The 20,006-nt window shown below is 33.9% G+C and overlaps 2 protein-coding genes across 2 annotated transcripts in view; one reads left to right on the top strand and one right to left on the bottom strand.

The window, feature by feature from the left end:
* The window catches only part of Git (ARF GTPase-activating protein GIT1), a 109,881-nt gene extending 101,678 nt beyond the window's left edge, over nt 1–8,203 (bottom strand). The window contains exons 1-12 of the mRNA XM_089698874.1: nt 8,014–8,203; nt 7,794–7,927; nt 7,424–7,536; nt 6,715–6,895; nt 5,888–6,018; nt 5,376–5,565; nt 5,062–5,134; nt 4,029–4,223; nt 3,237–3,367; nt 2,338–2,769; nt 1,728–1,835; nt 708–848 (exon numbers count right to left, since the gene is read on the bottom strand). Coding sequence (XP_089555000.1) covers nt 708–848; nt 1,728–1,835; nt 2,338–2,769; nt 3,237–3,367; nt 4,029–4,223; nt 5,062–5,134; nt 5,376–5,565; nt 5,888–6,018; nt 6,715–6,895; nt 7,424–7,536; nt 7,794–7,927; nt 8,014–8,074 — 1,890 coding nt within the window. The 5' untranslated portion in view covers nt 8,075–8,203. The remainder of the gene's footprint in view (nt 1–707; nt 849–1,727; nt 1,836–2,337; nt 2,770–3,236; nt 3,368–4,028; nt 4,224–5,061; nt 5,135–5,375; nt 5,566–5,887; nt 6,019–6,714; nt 6,896–7,423; nt 7,537–7,793; nt 7,928–8,013) is intronic.
* A 280-nt stretch (nt 8,204–8,483) lies between these two features.
* Nucleotides 8,484–12,209, top strand: Ost48 (dolichyl-diphosphooligosaccharide--protein glycosyltransferase non-catalytic subunit Ost48). Its single transcript, XM_089698854.1, has 7 exons — nt 8,484–8,680; nt 8,805–9,043; nt 9,406–9,648; nt 10,180–10,323; nt 10,686–10,847; nt 11,368–11,598; nt 12,006–12,209. Exons 1-7 carry the CDS (start codon nt 8,551–8,553, stop codon nt 12,162–12,164), a joined length of 1,308 nt encoding a protein of 435 aa, XP_089554980.1. The 5' UTR covers nt 8,484–8,550; the 3' UTR covers nt 12,165–12,209.
* The last annotated feature ends 7,797 nt before the right edge of the window (nt 12,210–20,006 follow it).

Raw genomic sequence — 20,006 nt, 5'->3', positions numbered from 1 at the left:
AATACCTACCATGCCAGGCGAAATTATACAAATCGAATCAAATCTGTTTATTTGCTCGTATTTAAAGGTGTTAATAAACAATATTTATATCACATACACTGTACATTTGTACAATACACAGTAAAAAGTATAAGTTTAAACCCTGTATATGATATATTATGCACAGTACCTGCGGGAAAGAACGCAAGAAGCTGTAGACGCGCTGCACTCCAAAGAATATGAGATTTCACCTAAACTGGCAACCTCTCACGCGTTATGTGCACGACTGTACCCACTCAACACAGTAGCTGCAGGCCGGCAACCGCACTCCACAGAATGAGATTTCACGTAAATTGGCAACCTCGCACGTGTTAACGTTGGTCCACACTTGATCATTTTCGCGTATCACATCTCCGTCGCGTAGCATCGACGCGTATCATGTTTGCTAGTGTGGACGCAAAATGATCGCGATCATGGTATAATATAAATATCGTATGGTTTTTGGCCGAACCGTGGCTTACGCGATAAAAGGTACGGTATGGTCAAAATGGGCGTCCACACTTATGATACGCATACTTACGATACGCCTGATACGGATACGATTACTTGATACAAATGTGGACCCGGCTTTAACCCATTGAGCCCCGAACTGCCCGATCGGTCCACGACACAATAGATTTTCTATTGTGTCTGTGATTCCGGGGCCTGAGTTATTACGTGCACAGTACCTGCGGGAAGAGTGCGAGGAGTGAAGCTGCAGCGCGTCGCACGGCAGCAGCGCGGTCCGGCAACCTCGCTCGCTGCAATCTCGCCGCACTCCATAGCTCCTGGATCGCACGCGTCACCGCTTCCGCGCGACATTGTACTACCTGTAGATACAAGTATTACAGTAGAACCTCGATAAGTTAAAGTCCAAGGGAAACACAAAATATTTTAAGTTATAGAGGTTTTAAGTTATCAAGGGTCTATCCATTTTTCACATCTTCTATAGCTTTTATTTTATCAGCGTAGGTGAGGGTTGTTAGTTTTCTTTTTGGACTAATTTTAAGCCAGTTTTATCACACAGTACGTTAAGTGATGTTTCCAGGACAACGATCAAAAACTTATGATGCAAGTAAGTCGTTGTCATAAAGCTAACCGCCGCAAAGCTTTGAAGAATTTCGATAAAGCAAACAATAGGTAATGTATTGTTTACGTTAACAATACATAGTAAACACGTACAAGCAATAAATACCGAAACCTTTTGTTTTGACACTCTTTCAAAATGACTCATTGACAAAAAATTTTATGTAATAGAGGTTGTGGAAACATTTTTTTAAGTTATTGAGGGCCACTACAGAGATTATTTATTTAAGTTATAGAGGTTGCGTATTTTAAGTTAAAGAGGTTTTGGGCTCTGATGGGAAGGGAACATATTATTTTGTGAAGTTACAGAGGTTTTTATGTTATCGAGGTTTAAGTTATCGAGGTTCAACTGTATTAATAAAAAATGTTGTGTAATAAAAGTGTGATTACATCAAATTTATGGCTAAACAAAGTATATTTTTATTCAAAAAACATCCTTGAAAAACCTAGGACAAAATTTTTGTTAAATTATCATTAAAACCTCATTAACAACTCTTTTTCATACTTACACACAAAAATTGTAAAATCAATATAATACAAAGTAATACCTACCTACCATCCATATTATTTCCGTTACATACACACAACATTAAAACAAAATATTATGACAAATTATTTCCTACCTCTGCATTCAACGGTTCGCTAGAAGTGTCGATATCCATCATACTAGAGCCGCCAATTTCCAGCGCCCCCTGTGTGAGCGACCGCTCCAGTCCGGGAATACTTGTCAACTGAACGGAAAATGTGTCAACACTGCTTATATAGCCCCGTATAGGTCAAAGACCTTGTTAAAATACAACTACCAGCAAAAAAGTTTTTGTTACAGAAATATTATAGAGTCCATTGATTGTTCATTTCATGTTATTATTTAAAATTAAATCAAACTGGCTTTGTCAATATAACAATAAAAAGAGGTCACTTAGCAAGTTATTTTATCTACATTTGTTACTGAATTCGAACTACATACCATTAGGGAAATACTGTTAATATATTAAATAACTACAGTGTTAATATATTTATTATTTTTTATTAATTATTATTATAAGAAAATATAACTACAAAAAAGACAACTATTTCTTCTACAGGGACAAGGAAATTTGAAACAATTAAATCATTCTCCCTTCTACGACATCCAAGATTGTTATAGCTATGCATTACAAAACAAATCTAACAATAATTATTAATTACTACTGTTACTAAAATTAATCTAACTACATAATTAACGATTAGTACCTGATGTTTAGTAACCTGCCAGTTATTCCTCGGCCCCTCCCTAGTCTCATACATACTGACCGGGCGGGTTTTCAGTTTGACGTCCTCCCCCTCCCCCTCCCCCGCTCCCCCCAGCTGTTGGTCCATACTCCTCCCCCTCTCCTTGACCTCCTCACTTATAGACACTTGGGATATACTGTCATCGTCGATACTACTTGTCTTTAGCACGCTGTTCTCTTTGGTCAGCTGTTCGACTATAGTTTGTAAGTTCTTCAGTTGGTTTTTCAATTCCGTGATGGTGGAATCGCGGCTGTCGAGTTCCTTTTTTAGGGTTTCGACTTCGCTGCGGTCTGTCGGTGTGTTTGTTCGTTCGGAGAGTGGTTGGTCGTTTGGGAGGGACGCGTTGTACGCGGATGATACCGTTTCGCCCGCTTTCGGGTCTAATGCGGACATCTGGAAGGTTATATCGATTTTTAGGATTAGAAAATGGATTTTTGTGACATAGGATTTCAATTTGTTTTGTTACTTCTCTAATTAATCATTAGAATACATAAAAAGGGTATTAAGTACAAGCTGGTACTTCGGGTCAGATCTCGTGATCTCGAGTATCTGCAGATAAATCCGGTTCGAAGGACCAATTTTTTTTATAACTAATCTGAAATTATTTCCCTTTCCAAAATTAATTTATTTATAAACCTAACAAAAAAATGTTCACGTTTAAATATTAACATAACAACTTAGACCACACTACTCCCTCTACCCGGCATTACTCACATTTATAGTAACACAAAAAAGTTATGCACGTTAACTGAAAAACGTGACAACAAGTCCAAAAATAATTATAATCAAAAAAGTTGTTCACATTTAAAAACTAACGTGACAACTTAGACCATACTACTTATACACCCGTCGTTACTCACATCAAGTTCCCGTAGCGCCGCGTAGTCATCGTCAGACGCGACAGAATCGTACAGCGGCTCATCGTCTGATAATTGTGACATGTGACGTAAGTGACTTGCTGATAATAGCGGATTTGTAGGGCCTGTTAACGCTGTAAGGAAATAGATTTATAAATAAGAAAAATTGAATGTTTTCCACATTATTTTTTGGGTTCAAATAAGTTGACAAATTGTCAGGAAACAAGCTTATATAACGTTTTTAAATTTGATTTTGGGTTAAAATAACTTGACAAAATATTGTCAGGAAACAAGCTATTAGACTATTAATTTTCTGGTGAAAAAAAAAATGTTTTATTAAATAAGAATTTTCTCTTCAAATTCATATAGTAGGCAAATTCTATTTTTAATAAAAATTTTGAAAAACTACAAATAACGTAGTACGGATTTTGTGTAACAAGCATACAAATCTTGCTTAAACTACCCTCATAATTTTTAACTCACCTCTCGGCTGTAAACTGGCGATCCTCTGTCGTCTAGTAGCATCCAGTAGGACATCTCGCAGTAGAGTAGCGAACTCTGGTGAAGACAGACATACTAACTTCCCTGGTTCCTGATCTGATAGCGACTATCCCTACTGACTTTCTTCCTGCAACTCACCTCTAGGCTGTAAACTGGCGATCCTCTGTCGTCTAGTAGCATCCAGTAGGACATCTCGCAGTAGAGTAGCGAACTCTGGTGAAGACAGACGTACTAACTTCCCTGGTTCCTGATCTGATAGCGACTATCCCTACTGACTTTCTTCCTGCAACTCACCTCTAGGCTGTAAACTGGCGATCCTCTGTCGTCTAGTAGCATCCAGTAGTACATCTCGCAGTAGAGTAGCGAACTCTGGTGAAGACAGACGTGCTAATTTCTGCCTTCCCTGGTTCCTGGGAGCTGATAGCGCTGGGTTCACCGGGAGGAATGCTACTCCGCAACGTTCTAGACCGGTTGCACTGGTTTGCCAGACTGGGAAATGGAGAATTTAATTTTATTTTTATTTTATTAAGGCTCATTAGCAGCTGTACATAAAAAATACACAAAAAATATGGGACATGATGGACAACTAATAAAAAATGAGCACTGCATGCACTACAAAAATTAATTACATAATTGTGAGACTATGTGACGTTAGTGGATTAACTGAGTTATGGAAATAAACGTATTTGACAAATACTTTGATTTATTTCGAAACACTGAATATATCACATTGCATAGAACCGGCCAAAGGAATAGAAATTATAGCTACTTATACAGACACGGCACGAGCTTCAGTAGGGCGCGAAGGGATATACGTATTTCGAACACAATAGAATCGGTGTGTTTTATTTTATACTACATAATAGATACAAAGTACATGACGCTCGTATGTGACACATATTGTAGAGTGTTTTAAATGTTTCGTGCTATCTACATGCATTAAAATAAGGTTTGTTTCATTTATCATTTTGTAGAGTGTTTTAAATGTTTCGTGCTATCTACATGCATTAAAATAAGGTTTGTTTCATTTTTCATATTGTAGAGTGTTTTAAATGTTTCGTGCTATCTACATGCATTAAAATAAGGTTTGTTTCATTTTTCATATTGTAGAGTGTTTTAAATGTTTCGTGCTATCTACATGCATTAAAATAAGGTTTGTTTCATTTTTCATATTGTAGAGTGTTTTAAATGTTTCGTGCTATCTACATGCATTAAAATAAGGTTTGTTTCATTTTTCATATTGTAGAGTGTTTTAAATGTTTCGTGCTATCTACATGCATTAAAATAAGGTTTGTTTCATTTATATTAGCAAACAAAATTTACTTACTGGCTTCTGTTTCACGCCGATCTATTTCGTCGTAGATGTCCATAACCAACTCTTCAAATAGATGATTAGGCAACTGAAATGTACAAAACATATTAAACTCACATCAAAATTCAATTTTGGTTCATTCATTCACTCCTAAACATTCAATTTCGTACATTAATTCACTCTTGAACATTCAATTTCGTACATTAATTCACTCATGAACATTCAATTTCGTACATTCATTCACTCCTGAACATTCAATTTCGTACATTAATTCACTCTTGAACATTAAATTTCGTTTATTAATTCATTCGTTCATTCGAAACACATACCAATTGCAATTTGCCCCTCGCAGCCTTAGCGACGTCAGTCATCTCGTGTGTATCATGAGCTCGTGGCACGATGTAATGTCTGCCGGACGCGTGATCCGGTTTCTCACCGGTGAGGAAGTATATCATTCGGTCGGTCGCTTCGTACACTAGCTCCGTCATTCGGTCAGCTAGCTCTGTGTGGCCGCCTAGCCTGGAATTGTAAAGAATTATATTATAGAAATTTTTAAACAATAGAGAAAATCGTTGAAGAGGCGGGATTTGAATCCTCGTCTTTCGCCTTGTCGTGCCATCCCTGCTCCCACCTCAGTAATCGAATTTTTTCTACTCATTCGGCATTTCAATTATAAAGCTTTTGAATACTATAAAACTAAATGATATTAAATAATATTCATAAAAAGAAAATTTTACAAAAAGTGGTCTTTGCTTATATATTTATATGTCAAACATAAAGATGCGATCAGATTTGTGTGTTTTTCAGTATTTTTTTTATTATTTTTTTTCATAAAACTAACCTAGCACACTCGCTGGGCGTGTTCCCGGCGCTGTCCCTAGCGGTGGGGTCTGCGCCCCACGCCACAAGCAGTTCCGCTTGCGCCGGTTGCCCCGCGCGACACGCTACGTGCAGGCACATGTTGCCTTTCTCCTGTAATTGACATGTGGGTCAGTTCAAATCCGTAATTCGATTTAAACACACATTCAAAAAATAAAATATAATAATAATAGTTTAAAAAAACACGCTTTTTATAGAAAACCGAACTAAAAAATAGAAATTTTTTATCAAATTAGTGTATTGTCATCGGTCCTCAATTAATCTATAAAGTTTGAACAAAATCTGGCCGTTTAAAGTGGGTCAAAATCGCGCCCAAAGAAGTCGGTTACAAACATACAGGTGAAGCTAATATAAAGCGTGTAATAATAATATAACACAGTATATGATTTTAACCATGTCTTGTACAAAAAAAATAATAAAGATAACAAAAACAAAACTCATTAGTCATTTTATCCACAACCCAATTTGTACAATTTACAATTTACACAGCCAAAAAATTTTTTCTTTGATTGAAAGTCTATTCAACCCTTACCCAGTACACAAATTTCAATCAAAATTAATTTTATTGATTAAAGGACATGTCGAAAAATGAAATACATTTCATTCCTGTCGATTCTTGGTCATTTTTGGACATCTCCTTTGTAAACCAGAATACAAGATACACTGAATTTCTATCTGTTTTTAAAACATTACTTATACTGTGAAAAATTCACATTGAAATCATCATACAAATTCGACATTACAACTAACATTAAACTCAATCAAAGAAGCATCAAAATGAAAACACACCTGATTATAATAATTAGGATCTGCACCCTGCGCTAACAGCCTCATTCCAGTATCCAATGAGGAGCTCCTCACTGCACTGTGCAACTGCCTTCCTAGCTCACTGGGAGGTTCATCCCTTCTCGCTCTTAACACATATGCTAGGCGCAAGTGCTTAGCTAGTATGAACTCCGATTTCACTGGACTGAAAGGGTGATCTAACTTAGTATATGTTTTTGATACTGGATTTTTATACCTGTACTGTAATGTTATAAAGAGGAATATTTTTTTAAGTTTGTTATATTAGTAGTCATCTTATATATAAAAATGAATCGCAAAATGTGTTGATAACTCGAGAACGGCTGAACCGATTCCGATAATTCTTTTTTTATTATATTCCTTGAAGTACGAGGATGGTTCTTACGTAGAGAAAACGTAAATATGTACCACGGGCGAACCCGGGGCGGACTGCTAGTACTTAAAAAAAATTAAAATATTTTCACTAATAGAAATGTATGCTATTTCTAAATAACATAATATATGCAATTTTTTTATCCTAAATATATTCTGGACTATCATGAGTTGAATTAATTATGATTGTTAGTTAGTCATGATTGCTCTATTATAAGAGCTCCTGTTTAATCACTTAAACAGTCAATTTAAACAATTGCATCATCATCTAAATTAACAAACAGAACATACACAGCAAACATAAAACGAATTTAATACTTACTGTAGAGGGTCTTTAGGAGTTGGTTTCTTCCGTAAATGCTTCGGTGCCGATGTGTCTAACAAGGAATGTTCCCAAATACTGTTTACATTTTGTGCTGTGAGTGCTTGCACCATCTGAGGAGAATTTGATAATTGTAAAATGCTTTAGAGATAAAAATTTTGGAAATAAGATATGTAGGATATCAGAATATTTTTGTAATCAAACTTATACTATTACGTATGATATAACCATTAATAAATTCTGAGCAAACAAATTATTTAGAGTAGAATAAGATGTGATTACAGTGGGTATTTACCCATATTATATAGTTTATAATGGTTAAATACATATTCTTTATTATATTGCACAATATACAGTTTATTTTACGTACAGCTAAAAGGGAAGGTGGCCAAGAACCCTGCCGTAAAGATTTTACATGCGAAATATGCCGTCCCATACTCCGATGAACACTGCAGCATTCCGCACAAAGCAACAACCCACGGTTTATCGACGCCCACGATGGATCTACGACAAAAACAGGATATTAACACCGGCTCAATCAAGAGTCTAGTCATTAATTACTGTCTCAAATCGAAATTAGAACATCTCACCCGATGCCCCACAATCGGAACACATTTCCATAGAAGACCGATGTTTAGATCTTGAAATCATTTTTGTTTTGTACACTCCTTATTATAAATACACTATAACAAGCTACTTATTCACACTATTATAATAAATAATTAGTATTATAAACATAATAACTTGAATACAAAAATAAAACAATTCAACCCACGAAACGTCAATCAAAAACATGAACCACAGATTAAAACATTAATAACTAAAAAGTATATAAAGTACAGATAAAAAATGTGTGTTTTTTATTATTAATTAAAAATAAAATATTTAATTTTGATAACAAGATAAATTAGGAAATAGGAGTATATAATATGTACATATTCTTACTATTTACTTTAAAATTAAGTTATTTTTAAAAGAGCCATGTTTTGTTATTATCGACACCTTGTATCAGAGGTTTTGTATTAAAAAAACTTCATTATTTTGATTTTGAATATGGCAACATCGAGTCGGCCTGCGAGACACGTCAGAGGCCAATTTATATATTTTTATCGTAAAATTTCAACAAAATGAAGTTTTCTATTATATTAGGGATTTTAACATGCTGCTCTATAGCGTTTGCCTATCAAGAAACATTAGTGCTTGTCGATAATCTTAACATAAGAGAAACTCATTCACAATTTTTCAAATCTTTGCAAGGTAATACACCGATGCCGGTACAGTTTTTGTCAATTATCTTCCATAGTTCCCCGCTTTCATATACCTCGACGTTTTAACATTGAAAGTTAACATTTAGCTCATATAATAAATTGTTATTTCACAGAACGAGGCTACACTCTCACATTTAAGTTGGCCGACGACGCTAACCTTGTTCTCTCGAAGTATGGTGAATATTTGTACAAGAATTTGGTCGTGTTTTCGCCCAGTGTGGTGGAGTTTGGTGGTCAAATCGATACTGATGCTATCACAAAGTTCATAGATGATGGAGGCAATGTGCTTATTGCTGGTAACTCGGCCGCTAGCGATGTATACAGAGAAATCGCCTCAGAATGCGGTTTTGAAGTAAGTAACATTGGTGAATAAAAATCGGGTACTTATTTTTACTTTAAAGCATGTTTAATAAATATATTTGGATGATCTGATCTCCTTCCTATCAAGACGGTTTGATTTCAGTTTTCGTAATAGCTATAACAAAAAGGCAATCAATAATTTTGTCATGTAATTCGTTTTACTTTATCCAAAGAACTAATGATTATTTGTTTTTGGTTATATAACAATTATTATAATGCTTTTGGTTATATAACAATTAACAACAACTTTAACCCATTGAGCCCCGAACGGCCCGATCGGTTCACGACACAATAGATTTTCTATTGTGTCTGTGATTCTGCCTGAGTTATTAAATAAAAATATAAATTTTATAGATGGATGAAGAGTCGGCAGCAGTGATAGATCACTTCAACTTTGACGCACTAGATGATGGAGACCATACAAGAATTGTAGTGTCGCCCAAGAACTTAATCGATGCACCAACTATTGTTGGACCTCAGAACATCAAGCCTTTACTGTTTGAGGGTACAGGCTTGATCCTGGATAAGGATAATAGCTTAGTGATGCCCATATTGAGTGCAGACAGCACTGCTTACAGTTATAATCCTAAGAGCCAGGTAGATATTCTTAAAGCTGAATACTTAATGATAATCCCTACTAATATTATAAATGCGAAAGTAACTCTGTCTGTCTGTCTGTTACGCTTTCCCGCTTAAACCTCTCAACCAATTTTTATGAAAATTGGCACAGACAATCTTTTTTTTATCATGAAATATGTACCACGGGCAAAGCCGGGGCGGACCGCTAGTTTTAAATATGTCCAAAATTACTTATAAGAAAGTATGTTAAATTTCAAATTCAGATTTAGATTTGTTGTTTGTATACCATGTAATAATAAAAGAAAGAATAAATTGTGTCTTTTCCCATGCAGTGACAAATATACTAAAATTAATTTTAAACATGTTATAGATAGATAAATGTGGGTTATCAGTAGTAATTGATAATGTATCAGTTGTTCAATTCAGAATTTATAATAAATTATTTCTGTAATAATGAAAAATTAAATAATTATGCTACACAATGAAGCATAATTTTGGTCACATAATCTTTAGTGCAATTCAGTTTCATAATTTTATTTTTGATTAAAGGTTAAAGAATACCCCCACGCCGTTGGCCGCAAGACAGTCCTCATAGCCGCTCTGCAAGCCAGAAACAATGCTCGCATTGTATTCAGTGGTTCACTGTTCTTCTTTTCTGATGAAGCTTTCAATGCCCCTGTATCTAAGGTCCATGTAAGTAATAGATTCTTTATTCATAGTAATATAAATTTAATTAGTATAATAAAAATTCTCTTTGTTATTTGTAGGTTTGTATTTTGCAAATCTGTGTGTTAACAGTTCAGATATTCAATAAAGAAATTGATGTGAAATTTTTATGGGTGTTATATTTTTTTCAGTTTTCAAACCAATAAGATTTTTTTGTAGGTTAAATTTATGTTGTTCAATTTGCAGTTAAATTTTAAACTTTACTTACAATTAAAATGATTTCTAGATTATCTGCAGTCTCTCTATTCTCAACATTTACAAAAGTTAATATTACATCTGTGAATTTTATTACGAAAAATCATGTAACATGCTGATTTAATAACTTCCAGGGTGATAAACTGAAATCTGACGCATCTGGCAACAAACAGTTGGCTATCCACTTGAGCCAATGGGCATTTGGCGAACGAGGGCAATTACGCGTGGGGCGCGTACAGCATCATCGCCAGGGAGACAGCGAGTCGTCCAACACTTACACTATTATGGATACTGTAGTATGTAGTTTTTTTTTTTTATGTCAGAGCAAGCAAAGGAGCAGATGGGCCACCTGATGTTAAGTGGTCACCACCGCCCATTAACACTTGTAACACTAGAAGTGTTGCAGGTGCTTTGCCGGCCTTTTATGGACAAATAAGCTCTTTTCTTGAAGGCCCCAATGGCGTAGTCGTTCGGGAACACCGCAGGTGGCAAATCGTTCCACAGTTTCACCATATGTAGTGATTAGTGATCTGCCTTGACTATGCTCGTGGCCTAGCTTATAGCATGTTATTGTTTGTATACATATCCAATGGTGAAAGAATATTTGCAATCTGGCGAATACCTAGTTCCTTAGTGTGGTCGAACAAACAAACAAACCCTTTATTTATAGATTGTTAGTTTATTTTAACACCTTCTCTGGATCATGTTAAATTGTTATTAAATTATATTTTTTTGTATCCTACTCTCTTTGTCAGATTGATAAAACCGTTCCTAAACTTGGCAAACATAATTTAATATCAAAAAACTGTCCCATAGGTCTACAGAATCGAAATAGAAGAGCTCAAGAACGGCAAATGGCAGCCATTTGAAGCTAACGACGTGCAACTAGAGTTTGTTCGCATCGATCCCTTCATTCGCACAACGCTCAAGAAGAAGCCCAATGGAGTGTACGAGGCTATCTTCAAAGTGCCTGATGTGTGGGGAGTATATCAGTTCAAGGTTGATTATGATAGGATCGGATACACTAGGCTGTATCACTCTACTCAGGTATGTAAATGAGAACTAGTTTTGTTTTAGAATAGTTTTTTTTAAGTGAAACTTCTTGAGGCGCGTTGAGAGTAAAATTTGGCATCATGGCAAAATCGTCGCGTCATGGAGAAATGATTTTCGTATCTTTGAATCTTGCCAAAGAAGTTTCACTTCTGACACTTGTGCCGGGCACACGCTCTTTTTTTTAATAGATACAGGATATAATAGCAAGCTAATGCTAATTGCTAATTCTAATGAACATTTTTTTAATTACACTCTTAACCTACCTGCAATATTATATTTATGATATTATTGCGTTTTGCGCCTACTAGAAATTTAATTTACTAAACCATTTTCATCATACTATTTAAAAAAAATTGTAAATATGTACTTTAAACTTGCAACACTAATAATTTTCATTTCAGGTGTCCGTCCGCCCACTACAACACACGCAATACGAGAGATTCATACCAAGTGCATACCCCTACTATGTGAGCGCATTCTCCATGATGATCGGAGTGTTCCTTTTCTCTTTTGTCTTCCTCTACTATAAGGACGACTCACCTAAATCTAAAAGTGAATAATTAGTGTAATATTTATTGTACGCATGTAATAAATTTTTAATAGTTTGATGGTTTTTTATTTATGATACCTTGGTGATGTTTTGGATAGCCTATTTTAATTGACATTAATTTTCATACATTTTTGTCATTTTAATAGAAGAATAAGAATGAGCTGATGATGCTTGATGAAATTAATATAAAAAAAAAACATTAAAAATATTAAATATTTAGAAAATCTTGTTCACCATAGTAAAGCCAATCTGTCATTACTCGCATATTACTCCAATGGATGAAATTGTGTGTAGATGAGACATATCATGTATGGATATTTATCTACAATCACGTCAAAACTGCTAGACGGAATTTGATGGAACTCGCTGGTTCTGTAGCTTTTATATTAGAGTAAGTAAGTAAGTAGCAAAGGTATAAGCTGTTATTTAAAAATTTGCTTGTATTGGAGACAGAAGGTATTCTTCAGTGGAAATATAATTGTAGAGTAAAGGAAATAATTACAAATCGGATGCAATGCAAAAGCACCTCTCCCAATCTTTCCAAATTTATGAGCAGATTCGGTAAATAAATAATACGTAAGAAAGTACAACTAATTGTGGATTTTACAGCTTTTGATGATTTTCTAGTAAAGTTATCGTTTCTTATGTAAAAATGTAAATATTTTCTAAAAATTGCATATTTTTTTAAAGTAGCCATATGCCAGCCTCCTCCGGCCATAGCACCGGAAAGATGAACGTTACCGATTATAACTGTCAGTCAAATCTTGAACGCAACGGTTTGGAATGGCAGATATTAAGAAAAAATGGCATGCCTGTCACAAAATTCGTGCTACAATTTTTAACTGTAGAATTTAATTGTAAAGACGCTCCCAGTTACAAGTATAATTTATGAATAAACAATATTACAACAAAGTGCCAAAACCGCTTGTTATCGTTAAATAATAAACATAAAAAACACAATTTAAGTGATTCGTGTAGGCAGTGATTTTGGTGAATCCGTATTTCGTTAAAAAATTTGCGTATAGCCAAATGTTTAGAAATTGTTTACATTAAGGATAACTATAAGGTGTATGTGTACTTAATTGTGTGATATAAATACTCGATTGGTCATTGTAGTGATGTGTTTACATCAGTAAACTGTCCTGTAAGTATGATGTCATTGTATTTTGTGACTGCCATTAAAAATGTGTTGGCTTTGTGCCCACCCGTTTTCCTGCTAAAACAATTCTGATACGGTTTACTAAAAACATCCATGCGGGATAAGCGTACAGCATCCTCTAGGTTATACTGACTTGTTGAAGACAAATATGTAAATAAGACACCTAGTGAGCAAAGTATACAAAGTGATTGAAAAGACTTGCATTTTATTATCAGTTTTATCTTTGTACAGAAGTAATTGGCCAGGAACAGCTCCTAATTGATGGCTTTGGGGAATAGTAAGTTAGCTAGTTATAAACTAACAACATTCTGTATGATAATCTTATCAGCTTCAAGTTATAGGATGTAGAAGAGTACCTAGTAAGAACATTTCATTTAATATCATTTCATAAGAATTGGTAAACACATTTCAACATAATGATGTCCAATTTATACAAATAGCTACAGCCTAGATATGGAACAACACTTAAAACCTTGAATAATTGTAATGTGTGGAGCGTTATTTGACATAGTTTTAAAATTAACTCTATAACAGTTCTCATATTACTAATAATTGAATTTTCATAGAATAAAATGATATATCTTTAACACAACACACCATATATTACATTTAGTCCAGGAGGAATCGGCGCATGAGTACCGAAAACTATTCCACCTCAATTTTTTTACGTGATCCTCTTCAAATTGCCCTACTGATGATATAAATGCATGTTGCCATGGGGCAACCCGGTGCCATATTGTTTAAACCGAAATTGTTTAAACAATTGCAAGGAATTGTTATTTTTCAACCGGACAAATTTTTTTTATATTTTTTATCGAAATACCAATAAAAAAGGTCCAATTACTTTTCACGATAAAGTTAATATTTTCAAAGATATGAATTTTTTAAGGTTTGAAAAATCTCAAATTTGGGTACTTTCGACCCATGAAAAATATATTTAAAAAAAAAATAATATATAAGTAATATTTTTTTTTCAATTCTCTATACAATAGTTAATAATATTGTTAATAGAGATTTAAGAAAATTTCATTGTTTATATCTGTTTTTTAATTGTTAACTTCGCGCGCTCACAAGTACGCGCCGCTTACCTTTAAGTATCGCCGTCTCTCTCTTACTCATGCGCTGCATCGGCCTCTCTGTGTCTTGAATCATTATTTATCATTTATCTTAAAAACTATCAACTTTATCAAGATTTCTAAAGAGAGCAATCTTATTAATAATTAAATTGTCTACAATTTGTTTCTTATATATTTTTTTCTGAAATCAATTTTTTTAAAGTTATTTAAGCATAAATTGAAACATGTAATTAAAATTACTTTTTTGTCAGTTTATATTACTTTTTTGTTATTGAAACAGCAAGTAAGGTAAAAGACCCAGTTATTGACACTGGCCTAGTTGTTTGACACTCGCAATTTGATTTTAATTAAAAGAATGAAATGTTCTCAAAAAACCAAAGATCTTAAAATTTTTAATTCAAAAATTATATTTATTAATTTATTAGAATTGATTTGTTTTTTTTTTAACTAAAATAAAATTTAAAGTGTCAATAACTAGGTCTTTTACCTTATTAATTACATTGAATAACTTCTTCAAACGAAAGTTATAGATGGAGAAGTATGAAATAATAAAACAAGATTTAAAAATAAGTATTTATTTATTATCAATATTATTTTTATATATTATATTCTTACAGTCTTCTGAATCACAACCACATAGAAGTATGCAACTTATATTATTTGTGAGCGCGCGAAGTTAACAATTAAAAAACAGATATAAACAATGAAATTTTCTTAAATCTCTATTAACAATATTATTAACTATTGTATAGAGAATTGAAAAAAAAATATTACTTATATATTATTTTTTTTTTAAATATATTTTTCATGGGTCGAAAGTACCCAAATTTGAGATTTTTCAAACCTTAAAAAATTCATATCTTTGAAAATATTAACTTTATCGTGAAAAGTAATTGGACCTTTTTTATTGGTATTTCGATAAAAAATATAAAAAAAATTTGTCCGGTTGAAAAATAACAATTCCTTGCAATTGTTTAAACAATTTCGGTTTAAACAATATGGCACCGGGTTGCCCCATGGCAACATGCATTTATATCATCAGTAGGGCAATTTGAAGAGGATCACGTAAAAAAATTGAGGTGGAATAGTTTTCGGTACTCATGCGCCGATTCCTCCTGGACTAATTTTATTTACAAAATTTACAATGGTTAAATTGTCGAGATCCATCTAGATATTTATACTTTTAGAAGTATAGTTTAATTAAGCTTCATATAGTAAATTTAATCCCTAATAAGAATGGACTATTAAAATATGTGGTTGTTAAAAAAAATAGGTCAGATTTATTGCTATTATAATTCTGTGATATCAAAATAATAAGTTATTTTGTCCTGTAGAAATGTGATCTGTATCTTGTTTTTTGTAATTATCTAAATTTACTGATAAGAACATGGACTTGCATTTAAAATATTATGCATCCTAGTTGTCTAGTAAATTTACTAACATAAGTTTATATTTTTATCAAGTAGAAAATGTTTTAATGTACTTTGTACTCATGCTAAGTGTTATATAGATAGCCTTGCCACAAACATATGTGGCATGCACAAATCACTTTTACCATTACATGTGAGGCTGTAAAAATGCTGTTCGTATGTGTCTGCCCTTTTTGGGAGATCACTGTTTGTACTGATGAGGTATTTAGCCCTCATTCTTATTTATGTGGTTTAGTTATATTCAACTGTATGTTATTGTGCATAGAGTTGAATGTTAGTTACTGTTTAAGGTTTTGTTATCTAAATGAATATTATAAAGAGGAATGATTTGAATTTTGGTTCTTGGTGTATTATAATTTAATACAAATCTATTTGACCCATTTAAAAATGTTACCATAAGGAAGCTCCATCTGTTGAATGTACCAAGTTTTGCAATTGTTTGAAGTAACATATAAAATAATATGTTACTACAGGAAGCATTTATAAACTACCTACACAAAACCCCTTTAACTACCTATTTCACAACACAGCAATACTAATAATTCAATTAATATAAATACCTATAGCCTATACGGTTTCTCAGTATCTCAATCTTATAATAAACTTACAGAAGGTGAAGCGACAGCTACGATGGACCCGTCGCGGCGCCAACGTACGCAGACGAAGGCCACGGCGGAGGAGCAGGCGCTTGACCAGATAGCCAGAGAGGTATGTTCATTGTTATGGTATAGAAGCGAAATTTTGTTTGTCTGTTACTCTTTCATGGCTTTAACTGTAGCGTGGAATAGTTAAAGATGCAGATTCAAACACATTGAGATAATATTAATATGGAGACGACACCGCCTACATCACTTATTTTTTTTTTATGGTTTTAAAGTGAAAAGCATCAAATATGCCTTCGTGTGTGTTACGATATTGCACAAATAATACGTAAAAGTGCAAAGGAATAACTTTCATCGGTAAGTACCTAACTAGATAATAATTTTTAAAACTTAGTTAGAGCAAAAAAATGGCGCACAGATTTTGTTCGTGGTGTCTCCTCCATACGCAGTAATATTATCTCAATGTTCAAACATGAAAGAAAGAATAATTTCGACAAACATGAGGTGTTTATTTCAAAATTCAACCCAATAAGGGTTGATATTGGAAAAAGTTTGCCAATGCTAATTTTTCTGCATGTACAGTAAATTATAGATCATAAATAAAAAGAAAATATTATAAGTATATTGATTTAATAAAACATACCTTAAATGGAAATTTGTTTATCATAACTAAATTAATTATAGAATTGACTAACACATAAAATACATATTTATCAATTTTAATGAGTTCTAAATGGAACAGAATATTATTATCTTTAGTTACAGTACATTAGTATACCTAATGCTATTTGTCCTCAATATCCTCACTAGATAACCATAAATCCTTACCATTTTGTTGAACAAAATAATTTAAAATAAGCACAAATATTTTACTAATTCATTACGAATTATTTCGCATTTCACTCATTGTCACAGTTTTGCGTAAACTGAGCTTATCTACTGGTATTGCAAATCTACATTGATAAATGATAAGATTGTCTTATGATAGCTGTGTACTATTTAGATCTAGACTTATTATGATCTTCAAGTATGCTTTTCGTTAAATAAACATTTTTAAGGCGTACACGGTAATTAATGCTAGGGGATTTTTTGTAATTTGCAATTGAATATGATGCTGTTTTTTTTGTCAAAAATATTATATACACATACATACTAGCTGACTCGAAAAATGTTTGCAACATTTTTCATTGCCGCTTTGCTCCTCCTACTGATCAGCTGTTTAACATTTCTAAATTTTTTAAGCTATTGCATAGCTTTTATCTCAGACTTTGAGCGCGGCGACCGAATGTAAAAATTCCGTAACGAAAAAACCTAACACCCCCCACTCCAGCCGGCACAAGGATGCGATGCTATGCAATAGCTTTACCGCGGCAGTCCTCGAGTGCCACACGTATTTTTTTTAGCATCGTAAATCTCTCAAATATCTTTTGGATATCTTGGTCTATGGTAACAACTTAATAATGCTAGAGCCTAGTCTAGACGAACCAAAGTCTCTCACTTGTAATTTATCCATCTTATCATTCCTGTATAGACATTCAGACTTCAATATTGCACAAGCACTCAATCCCATTCATCCGACCACTCAATGAACGAGATGAACATTATCTAACTGCATGTAATTGATGATACTTCGAGTGGTTCAAGAGTATGGTAATCAATTGTGATGTTAGTTACCTGCTGACGGCCGCTCTCGAGAATTATAATTCGTAATGCAGTATGCACGGTGGATGAATTTTGTTTTAATCAGCTTGTGTGATGCTTGTAGTGTGTATTATTTTATGTATGGTAATCACGCTTTTAGAAAAATATCAAACGTAGTGTATTAAACAATCTGAAGAAATAGATTGGCATAAGTGCATCATTATATTGCTTGCTCCCTTGGAAATTGATAAATTAGCATCACTGAATACCATTTCTTAAAACTATTGTTGTGGATAATCCAATTTCTAAGTCATAGCTAGAATTGAAACTTTTAACATAATTCCACAAAACTACTTGGAAGTTTTTTTTCCGTTAGTCATGGATCTGTTGCCACTCTCAAATAGGTCATGGTAAACAGAATGGGATATCGCGAATGATGGGTCAGAACCCACAGATTTTCACACATTTGATAACGAGCATTTACTGTAAACATTTCATTCATACGTTCTACTGCCCTGATATACGCGCACCTTTTCATTTATGGAACGGCTATAAATAATCTTCCGTGAAGACACATCGGCTACGTAAGAAAAAATATAATTTACGCAAGCGTAAATGCTACTGAATACAATGGTTAGTAGCCAATATTCTTTGCCGGACTCTCAATTTCCTCTGACTTTATAAAAAACCCAAAAAATGTAGAAATATAATAGAGCTTGGAGGTTTAAATGCCTACGACCTGTGCACTCTAAAGATTCTTACCGACGATTTAACATCGACGAAAGTCTATAGGATAGGAAAATAATAATATGTACCTACTTAATATGTATCTTCGCGATACATGGACGACGGAGGTAACATAATTTCATTTTTTCGAGAAGATGACCCACTTCTTTATTAGTTGACTCAGGTGTTAATTAAGCCAAGCGGGTGGGAAAAGTGAAGCTGGTTGAACTGCTATATTGCGAGGTTAAATTAGTTTAATTGGATAAGTGTATAGTTAGCATTCTTGCCACTAGACTGGTCGGTTTTGGACCCTATTGTTTCACTTACTTATTTTTTTTTATATAATTTTTTTTATTTATGCTTAGTGGCCAGTTTTTTTATACATTTCTATGATCGTCTAGCCTAACTGCTTTATCTACAAGGAGAGAACAATGCTTATTTTTATTCTTTAAGGATTGTTAAATGGAAAGAAATTGAAATAGGATTGAGCTGACAAACCATGTATTGACCTTATAAATTAAATCGTAACTTCATTAAACCTTTCAATGAAACCATTTCAAGTACATATACACCACTAGTTTTTAATCAGTACAAAAAAATTTACAGGGTGTTAAGTATCTTTAACCAATCATACTTGTGTAAGAAATAATTAAAAACACTAACAAACAGAAATGTCCCAAAATTGTCCACATAAATATGTAAAAATTGTTAAACCTAAATTTAATCAATGACCCACACTAGGTATTGTGTGGTATTGTGTTGTAATTTTCTAGCGTACGAATTCGAGTAGGTCCGCCGCACAGATCCATTGATAAATTCCGGCAAACTCGCGTCCAAGCTCGCCATTCGCCCATTCCTCACCCCGCCACCCCCTTTCCCTCTGCGGCCTGCGCCCGCGTCGCACCCCAACGGCCCCCCGCCCCAACGCGACAAAGTACAAACAGTGCCAAATTGTTAGCGGAAGTGAAAACTTGTTTTTTTTCGTCGCGTTTGTTTACGTTCTTCCCGGTACGATGTCATATCAATTCACATCACGGGATTATGTACTTATGCTTCGTGCGTTCTTTTTGAGTGGAGAAAATGCGAGTGCAGCAGTACGTATGTACAGATAAGAAGTACCCGAGTCCCGAACGCTCGATCGCCAAATGTACGAACCGTGGTAAATGCTTACCAGCAGGCGTTGTCACAAAATGTTTTCGTGTAATGTACTAGCGTATT

Source organism: Colias philodice, chromosome 9 (genome assembly GCF_061535455.1).
Source record: "Colias philodice isolate Cphi_HAF_F1 chromosome 9, ilColPhil1 Martin Lab GWU primary, whole genome shotgun sequence".
Classification (NCBI taxonomy): Eukaryota; Metazoa; Arthropoda; class Insecta; order Lepidoptera; family Pieridae; genus Colias; species Colias philodice.
The sequence above is the reverse complement of the archived record's forward strand: the minus strand, read 5'-3'. Positions and strand labels throughout refer to the sequence as shown.